Here is a 9996-nt window from a genome sequence, read left to right as displayed (position 1 = left end):
CCCCGCCCGGCCCCGCACTCCGCGCCCGGCAGCCCCCGGCCCCGGCCCGTAGCGCGGCCCGCCTCAGCGCCATGCGGCCTAAAGGCTGCGCCTCACAGCGCCCAGGCGGGAAATGCGCATGCGCGACGCTCCACGATTCGTGCGCATGCGCGGCTGCCCCCTCCCGCTCTTTTTCCCCCCTGCTCGCCGGAACAACTTGCCTGTTCCAACCTTTGCTGATTCTCCCTCCGCTGCTCCCTGGGACGGCAGGCAGGGCACTAGACCGCTTGCATTTGAAGCGCTTTTTTGACTGGGGGAGATTTGCATGATGGGTGCCCTGTTAAATGGGGGAGGGGAGAAAGCAAACCCGCATAGCTCCAGGGAGCTGGCATGCCTCCCCCAGATGTTGTTGGTGAAGCACTGGCTATGATGCCAACTCCTGCTGGTTTCTTCCGGGAGCCGGGGCCTGCCAGGTGCCCTAAAGCTTTGCGATGCCAAGGAACAGGTTGTCGCAGGCAAGGGGAGCTGCGGTTCTCTTGAGAGCAGTAGCGCATTGCCATGGCAGAGGTTCCCCAGACAATCCAGCAGAGAGCTGATCCTTCTGCTGCCAAGTGTGTGGTGGAGGCGAGTAAAGCCTGGTAATGAGCTCCCAGCTGGCAGTCTGACTCAGGAGCAGGGCAGTGGAAATTTCCATAGATAAGGCCTTTGCTAAATCATGTTTTTGAATTAGAGACGGTAGGTGGAGCTGCTTGAAGAAGAGAGTAGGCTTTCAGTGCCATGAAAAATTCATGCCTAGGCAGTCCCACTGAACTGGAATAATCCCCTCACCGGCTCTTTGCTGTACTCCCCGGCCCTACCAACCAGAAGAGTGACAGAAAATCAAAGAGAGACAAGAATTTACTAGGTCACTAGGTCAGCCTGAAGAATTAAACTTCTAAAACAAAATTAATCTAATTCACAGCACAGTCTGCACTGGGATCACAATGTTGCTACTTACAATGGTACTTACAAAATCGGATCCAACATTTGCTCAATTTCAACACCTGCCAGGGATATCAGGCTGAGAATTGGGATTAAATTAAATAGGGATTTTTATCCGCTAAGCATGCCGCATGTTTCCATCAAGGAATCTGACCTAGAATTTTTAATTAATAAAAAACATGTTGGTGTCACAAGCAGCATGAAGAATTCTGATCCCATTTTCAGGAGAGACCATAAAGTCAGTGCAAAAACTACACCTGACCTAAAAGTCACAGTGTACAGCAAAACATGCATGTAAGACAGTGAGATATATCACTTTCACAGTGAGCTAATTTCACATGATGGAAACTAAGTGATTTGTTTCTTCCTGCCCCAAAGAGCTTCCACTCAATATTACACAGGAGAAAATTCAATACGACACATCTAGCATCTTGCAGTCATCCGCTAAGTCACAGCTTTAACACTGCAAGATGCTAGAGGTGTCATAGTGGCTGCTGACAGACATGAAAAAAAAACAAAAAACTGCTTGAATTAGCTATTGGATAAAAGTGCTAAAAAGCCCTGCTGAATCTACACAGGTGTTAGGCAAGCCGGGTCACACTGATGCAGCTCCTCTTCTGGATACGTGCTACGCTCAGTGAAGGGGGCATGGTGCTTTGCTTTCAGCTTCATTTTGTGTTGTGTCCCGTTCCCCCACCATGTGTCAGTGGCCTGTGAGATTAGATGGAACCAAGGAAGAAGGGATTTTGAAGTGAGAAAACTGGTGAAGGGCCACGAGCAGCATAAAAAAACCCAACCTTCACCGGCAATAAGGCAAATAGGACAAACCACAATCCTCTAAATTGAGGATTCAGACGGGAAATGTAGTCCAGCAGTTTAGTGCTGCAAGAATGCCCTTGTTGCATAAACATTCAGTAAAAGCACTTTTAATCATATTGTTCTAAGAATTTGAGTTCAAAGTTTAAACAGGCATGCAAAACACTACATGCTAGATAAAAGTGGCTTTGTTCCACTCAATAGATTACATTTTTATATGCATAAAGCTATTGGTTTGTTAGCATTTAATTTAGCACCCTTTGACAAAAGAAGGTGGGGGTAAGCATAAGACAGACCTAGAACTGGGATTTAACCGTAGTGCAGAACAGCAGAACCCCAGCTTTCACTACAGGGTGTAGGACTATTGCACTGCATAATGAATTCATGCAGAGTGACTATATATATTCTTTGGTCAGAACTAACTGGAAAGTTCCATCAACTCATTGAGCAGGGATACTCTACAAATCCAACATATGGTAAACAAGGTTCTTTGGGTGACTGGTATCATTAGACCAACTTAAATAGTTGGGAAAAAAATTCTTAGCAAGCTTTCAGGTTTAAAAACCCCTTCATCAGAATGAGGAAGCATCTGTAGCTGGTGTGCTCTCTAACATTTGGCAAAGTTCTCCATTATATTTTTTTCTACAAGCCCTTTTACCATACCTAGAAAAGTGGCACTAAACAGTTAGTGTCCTGTGCCAAATATGCCAGCTTCCATCTGGTCTCCCTTTCCTTGTACCCTATTTGTAACCAACTACCATGTTCTCTACTTGGGTTGCAAACTCTTCGTGGACAGGAGTCTCTTTTATTCCAAGGTGTACACCACTACCTAGCGGGCCAGGATCAGGTCTGGAGCAAAGCTTTAGAACAAGGGTGGCAAAATACAGCACTGGTTTGAACATTGTTCAGGTAGCATAGTTGCAACAGGCACAAGGGTTCACTATCATGACTTGTTCCTGTAAATAACAGAATGAACTAAGACACTACAGAAGTGGGCATTACCTAACCTGATGTGGCTGTGTAAGGTACCAGACAAGCCTCCAGATGTCTCCCCTATCACATTCTGTACTTAAAATGACCAAGTTTAATTGAAGAACAAGTTAAGGAGACTGAGGGTGGAGCAGACATTTGTCTTGTAGTGTTTCCACTTCTCAAAATGAAAGATCTTTTTAGCCACCCTAAACCACTAAGGCTTAGTGTATACTTCTAAAGACAACTGCATAACTTCTTGAATGTAAGCCCAAAGTACTTTAGAAACCATCCTCTGTATAACCTAAGTAGAAAAACTCAGGGTCCACTTTATGTTCCTGCTAAGTGATCACACCAAGACGACTTAAAATGTTTGACCCCAAAATAGCACTGACTCGGTAATCTGTTTCCATATGGTAACAAACCATAGATTGCCAAGGCTCTAGAATCCCAGTCTGCAGTGTGGAAGAGCCAGTTTCACTAATTGATATAAATGTGTGAACACCCAACATTCAGAAGTTGGGTATCTGACATTATGCCATCAGAGAACCTGCTGAGTGTAACTGCATCTACCACATACATATCTTCCCACCATCAAAAAAGCCAATGGCACTTTATCGTGCATCAGCAGATGCATGACGAATAGGTCCAAGGAGGTGATACTTCCCCTCTATCGGGCGCTGGTCAGACCGCAGTTGGAGTACTGCGTGCAATTCTGGGCGCCGCACTTCAAGAGGGATGCGGATAACCTGGAGAGGGTTCAGAGAAGGGCCACTCGTATGGTTAAGGGCTTGCAGACCAAGCCCTACGAGGAGAGACTAGAGAAACTGGATCTATTCAGCCTCCGCAAGAGAAGGTTGAGAGGCGACCTTGTGGCTGCCTATAAGTTCATCACGGGGTCACAGAAAGGAATTGGTGAGTATTTATTCACTAAGGCGCCCCCAGGGGTTACAAGAAATAATGGCCACAAGCTAGCAGAGAGCAGATTTAGATTGGACATTAGGAAGAACTCTTCTCAGTTCGAGTGGCCAGATCTAGCTGGGGTCATCTAGCCCCAGCCCTCTTTCCTGCCGATGCAGGGGGTCGGACTCGATGATCTATTGAGGTCCCTTCCGACCCTAACATCTATGAATCTATTTTCTTTAGATAATTTATGTAGATTCTTTACGAACTAAAAATGTGCACAGACTTACAAAAGTTAGCATGAGGAGACAAAGCAAGTTCCTTCTCAGGATTTAAAAGCTTCAGCAAACTGCAAGTGTGAAAAACAAACAAACAACCATTCCAAGAAAATTCAGTCTTCAAATATCTTTATTAGAAGGCCATGCACTGCCTTCGGTATTTCAAATCACTGTACATTTACTCTGAAAACACTGCCTGCATTTTCTAGTACAAAAAAACTAAAAATTGTTTCAGGAATGTAGAGAAATATTCAACTTAAATAGCGAAAAAAGTGCACCATAATTACTGCTGCACTGCAGTCATTTCTGCATTTCCCATAAGTTTCTTAAATAACTATCCTGTCTTGGTAACACACAATATAAAGAGCAATTATGAAAAACAGACATTTAAATATACTAAATTATTGAGAATAGCTTGCTGGCATCGGGTAGCCTATCATAGGAGCAGTACCAGTGGCAGGATACGCATACTGCTGTTGGTTCATGCCATTGTGCATATTTGCCATGTTACTTCCATATTGTTGATCATAGCCATTTTGGTATGCTCCAGCGGTAGGATTACCAGCCCTGAAGCTCGCCTGCATGCCAGCAGCTGCAAAACCGTTTCCAAATGGAGTTCCATTACTAAAGCTTTGAGCACTGTAGGCCCCATTTTGAGCTTTTGCTCCGAAGTCTCTCTTTCCTACTGCACCATATGTTCTTTCGAAGTTCTCCCTTTCTCTGCTAAAACTATTAAATCCACCCCTTTTGCCCGCAGAATATCTGTCACGTCGATCACCCCGGGAACGACCTGCGGAAAGCAAGAATACAGATAAACAGCATTTACAATACAATATCTTACACCAAGAGAGCATCAGAAAAATATCACATGCTGTATCCATTTAGTATGTGGGGTATGTAAATCAGAATGCCACATATACTGGGAATGGGACTTGCAGGGGAACTAGGAAGTCTGAGATGGACAGACATTTCAAAAAACAGAAGCAATTAGGGAGAGGAGGGAGAAGCAGCACTGCCCTCAGAAACAGTTTCCCTTCTCCCCACTACTAAATGTCAAGTGAAGTGGGCAAGGTGGTGAAAAGGAGTTGGGCTTCTCTTAGATCAGCCGAGTGGCCCATTGTGGGTTAGTAAAACATTTAAGCCTATGGGCCAACACAAAGCAAGATGTAACACTTGCACAGAATGAGTAGTACAGTTCCCTGATTTAGTGAAACACACAAAAGGGTTTTTTTTCCCCTTGGATGACTATTTACCAGGTTACAGAAAAGGCTTCCACCAATGAGTGTTAGCATTAAATCAACAAAATATTTACCTGAACCTCTGTCTTCAATCAACTGAAGCAATTTGGGGTTGATAGCTTGATTAGCCTCCCGAAGCACAGAGATGAGGTCGTTTACTTGCTTTATATTATTAGGAGTAAAAAATGTGTATGCTGTGCCTGTTTTGGTACTGCGGGCAGTTCGTCCAATTCGGTGGATATAGTCCTCTGAGGAGTTAGGGTAGTCATAATTGATGACAAATTTCACATCTTCCACATCTGTAAAGTGTTGCAGTGTGGCAAAAAGCAACGCACAAAGTTTTGCACACCACAACAGCCAAATCAAAGATAAACGTTAGAAAAATAGTATTTTTAAGAAGCTACTGGCTGCAAAGAATATTGTTAGAGTATCCATTTCTGCATGAATATTGTGGAAGAGGGGAAGAAAAAAAAAAAATATGCACACTCCATCTGTTCCCAACTTATCACCCACCCGGTGATCCAAAAACCTTACCAGAAAGGAGTATGCATTTGCTTGTCATTCCCAACTCAAGAGTACCCTTTACAAATCATCAAGTGACATCTGAATGCTTCTTGCAGTAGGGCCACTAAAAGTCACAGCAGCCTCTTCATGTGCTCATTTGAGGACCTTAGAATAAAAACATGAGGTCCTTCACACACACACAGTCATCAGAAGCTTAAAAAAGGCCACACTGCTTGTCTTGCCAAGACCTTTCAACCGCAGCTGCAAGAAAAACATACCTGTCCCCCAAAAGTCATCAAGTTGTTTTTATGCACTGTGTCTCGTCTAGGCAAGCGCTTCCAAGAAGCCAGGGTTCACTTGAGAATGTGTCTCTCTCTGGCAGGTCTCGACATGACGACTAGTGTATAAGTGAAGGAGGAACTTCGACTTTCAAGGCATTTAGAGAAGCCTTGCTTTCCCGCCCCACTTTCTAGAGTGAGAGGTGGACTTTTTCTCAGATCTCATGTGCCAGTACTCACCAATTTGTACAAGGCTTAGTACATTTTAAAGCTGCTCTCTCCATTTCATGGTTGAAAAAAAAATTTCATTGAACATAGAAGTTTGTAATTATTTTCTTCGACATTTCAGCAAACTCACTGAAATTCAAAGACCCACAGATCACAGCAAACAGTACGCACAAACTAACAGCACTGCACCATGGCAATCATGCAAAGCATGGGAGAGAAGAGAAATACCAGGGCAAAGTGAACTGTGAATGAAAACTATTTCATGAGAGAACAGTTTATGGGGTAGTAGTTTAGAGGATGATCTTTGCCTTTTGAGATTACTGGCACACAATGCTCTCAGCTTTCACCTCTCTATTCGACTGGAAGCAGCCAGCCGATCATTTCCACTAGTCCTCCATCCCCCTTCGAGTCCTCCGATTGTCATGCCTAGGCCTTGCCACAAAGACTGCACCTTTATGTGAAAAAAACTTAGAAAAATGCAGAGGTTAAAGAAAGCAGTAAACTTTCTTTAAAAAACTTTGGGCAACTGGCATTAGAGGAGTTCTACTAACCTAGACCTCTGGATGCAACATCTGTGGCAATCAGGATCGGAGCTTTTCCATGTTTGAATTCTGTAAAAAGAGCCATTTAGTCAGTTCCCTCTGTACCACTGTTAAAAAGGAAAAAACAAAACATAATAAAGTCAAAAAGCAAAAAACAGAAAGACTTGAGTCACTCACCATTTAGTACCCAATCCCGCTCCTGCTGACTCTTATCACCATGAATACCCATTGCTGGCCACCTGGGGGAAAAGTACACGTGTATGTTGAAGACTAACCTTAAGATGCCATGGATAAAAATATTTTAAAAAGCACCACCTAACAAGCATCAGTACACCTACATTCATTTCTTGAAACGCATGCTTTTGTTCTTAAAATTTAAGCATCTAAAAGAAGAACATTTAAAATGTCTGGGGAATTATCAGTTTAATCCACATGTCTGCAGTTGCTCAAGATCAATTTTAAATGTGGTTGTTGTGGAAGATACACACATGGGATACCATTCAGTAAGCTGAGGATAAGATTGAAGATATACTGAAGTAGCAACATACCCATCTCTCCTCATTTTTCTGGTAAGGTCATCACACCGTCTTTTGGTTTCCACAAACACAATGGTTTTGTTCTCCTTCTCGCTCATGATTTCTTCCATTAATCGAATAAGTCTGTTACGAAAGGAAAGAGTCCATTAGAGATATCTTTCCAATGGTCTCATTTCTATCAGTCAAAGGAATAAACAAAAGACTTGGCATTTGAACCCCATCTTTAAAGTGTTTGTGATTCCCTATTCCAAGACGCTACTTACTTGTCGTCTTTCTCTACATCGTGACATACATCTACAATTTGAAGAATGTTGTGGTTTGCGCTTAGCTCCAGTGCCCCAATGTTAATATGTACATATTCCTTCAAGAAGTCTTCAGCAAGCTGCCTGACTTCCTTGGGCCATGTTGCGCTCCACATCAGGGTTTGCCTATCAGGCTGAAGTCATTACAAACAAGGTTAGTGTCAAGTTCTTTACGTGAGTTAAATCTAATAATGTCACTGCTGTGCAGGGCAGCTTTTGCTACCACAGGGGCTAAGTCCAGTTGAGAGTTTGACACTTATAGCCCATTCAAGTATACGTACAAAGATGAGAAACAAGGTGGACACAGCAAGTTTGTTACATATGTAAAGTGTTAGAAGACTGCTACAGGAATAAAGGTTAGCTTGGTTCACCAAGCTTAAAAAAAAAGAAAAAAACAAGTAACACTTACTCTTATCTGATCTACAATTTTTCTGATCTGAGGTTCAAATCCCATGTCAAGCATTCTGTCAGCTTCATCAAGCACAAGGTAAGTGCACCTCCTGAGATTAGTCTTTCCAGCTTCTAAGAAGTCTATGAGTCTTCCAGGCGTGGCAATGCAAATTTCCACACCTTAAACCAAAAACGTTATGATTAGCATACCTGACAAAAGTTAAGACACTGTTTATGTACTCGCCATGAAGAAATAAGTTCTCTTCATACCTCTTTCCAAGTCACGGATCTGTGGTCCTTTTGGAGCACCCCCATAAATACATGTGGACTTCAAACGACATGCTCTACTATACTCAGCAGCTACTTGCTGCACTTGTTGAGCCAGTTCTCGAGTTGGTGCCAGCACCAGACACTGGAAATAATTAGATTAGGTTAGCTCTCTGTGCAATGATTACAAAACGTGTTTTATCTTTAAGAGAGAATGAAGATTTAAGGAGGTCATGAAAGATTTTATTTTCCACATTGAGGGGAATGTGGCCAAAAAAAAATTCTATCCCAAGTGTTTAATTAAGAGCTAGTGAACTTGCTTTTTAGTAGCGCTCTCAAATAAATCTTTTAGTTCCCTTTGGTTTGGCTACCACTTACCCCATTTCTCAATTTTTCCACCAGTATGGACTCTTACAGCCAATACAAGAGAACATATGATTTAGGAGTGAACTAGCACTCCTGTTCTATTCTCAAAATAAGAAATTATTTTGTCCAGAAGAGTATAAACACTCCTCCCTGTTCATCTCAATATAAAAACGCAACCTAGAATGAAAGGATATTTCATATTAAGTTATACTCACAATAGGTCCATCTCCACGCTCTAGGAATGGCTGATGATTTATGTGCACTATGGCAGGCAACAGGTACTGTAGAAAAACAAAAGGTAGTTTTTAATCAAACATGCCCCCCTATTGTAAAGCCAAAACAAGCTTAACTGCTATTACATAATTAAAGCTAAGAAATTAAGCAATTACACCAAAATGTATTAAAAACAACCGAAAAAGAAGAAAACAGCAAAAAGAACCCCAAAAAACTTACAGACAGCGTTTTCCCCGATCCAGTCTGTGCTACTCCAACCATATCCAATCCACTCAAGGCAACAGGCCATCCCTGGGCTTGAATAGCAGTTGGTTCAGTAAAATTCTGCCTCTGAATTACCTCCATAACATTTGCTGGGAAAAAAAAGGGGGGGGCCCCCATATATTAACTTGATGCTTCTATTTAATGAGCTTTGAATCAAATGCCTTGGCACTAGTTGACTAAACTTACCAGGAAAGTTAGCTTCGTAAAAGTTTATGAGTGGTTTTGGACAGGTATGGCCCTTAACTGTAATTTCTTTGCTTGCTCTGTATTGTTCAACCTCTTGCTGTTAAAAGAAAAGACGTTCGATTATTTTATTTATTTTAATTATTTATTTCATTTCAATTATTTTAACTTTTTTTTTTTTTTTTTTATTAAACAAAAAACACGTTGCATTCAAATCGGGCTGCTGCTTGTAGTAACTGGTTTCAAGTCAGTACACTGGAAAGCTATCAGGCTCCAGTGGGTACAACCCTTGCAATACGAAGCCGATTAGGTTTAAAATGGCCAAAATAATTATTTAAAAAAAAAAACGGTCATGATACGTACTGCAGTACGCCGAACTACATCAGGATGCTCTTGGTAAAAATTCTTCTCAAATTTGGGCAGTTCATCCAAGTTCCATTTCTTTTTGGTAAGCTTCTCCCCGGGGTTTCCAAATTTCTTCCCGGAGAGGAGGCCGCCTCGACTCCCACCAAACCGAGGGACTCCAAACCTGAAAGACGCAGACAAGGTTAGGATTGACAGCAAACGAATAAGCCGTGGCAGAACCGAGCCCCCCCCTTATAAACGCGCGCGGGTGCCTACCCCGACCCCTGGGCTCCGCTGGCAGGCGTGCAGGAGACGCGGGCACATCTTTATCGCTGTGCATCCGACTCAAAATGGGAGCTCCGCTCCGCTCTCTGAGGCAGGTGAGGTGCCGCC

At 42.7% G+C, this 9996-nt stretch overlaps 1 protein-coding gene across 1 annotated transcript in view; it reads right to left on the bottom strand.

The window, feature by feature from the left end:
• Nucleotides 1-4038: 4038 nt before the first annotated feature.
• The window catches only part of DDX5 (DEAD-box helicase 5), an 8337-nt gene continuing 2379 nt past the window's right edge, over nt 4039-9996 (bottom strand). Inside the window, exons 2-13 of the mRNA XM_025196235.1 lie at nt 9622-9787; nt 9262-9358; nt 9031-9164; nt 8793-8858; nt 8215-8356; nt 7964-8124; nt 7516-7688; nt 7265-7375; nt 6894-6955; nt 6726-6785; nt 5239-5463; nt 4039-4716 (exon numbers count right to left, since the gene is read on the bottom strand). Coding sequence (XP_025052020.1) covers nt 4328-4716; nt 5239-5463; nt 6726-6785; nt 6894-6955; nt 7265-7375; nt 7516-7688; nt 7964-8124; nt 8215-8356; nt 8793-8858; nt 9031-9164; nt 9262-9358; nt 9622-9787 — 1786 coding nt within the window. The 3' untranslated portion in view covers nt 4039-4327. The remainder of the gene's footprint in view (nt 4717-5238; nt 5464-6725; nt 6786-6893; nt 6956-7264; nt 7376-7515; nt 7689-7963; nt 8125-8214; nt 8357-8792; nt 8859-9030; nt 9165-9261; nt 9359-9621; nt 9788-9996) is intronic.

This window comes from Alligator sinensis, unplaced genomic scaffold (genome assembly GCF_000455745.1).
Source record: "Alligator sinensis unplaced genomic scaffold, ASM45574v1 scaffold282_2, whole genome shotgun sequence".
Taxonomy (NCBI): Eukaryota; Metazoa; Chordata; order Crocodylia; family Alligatoridae; genus Alligator; species Alligator sinensis.
The sequence above is the reverse complement of the archived record's forward strand: the minus strand, read 5'-3'. Positions and strand labels throughout refer to the sequence as shown.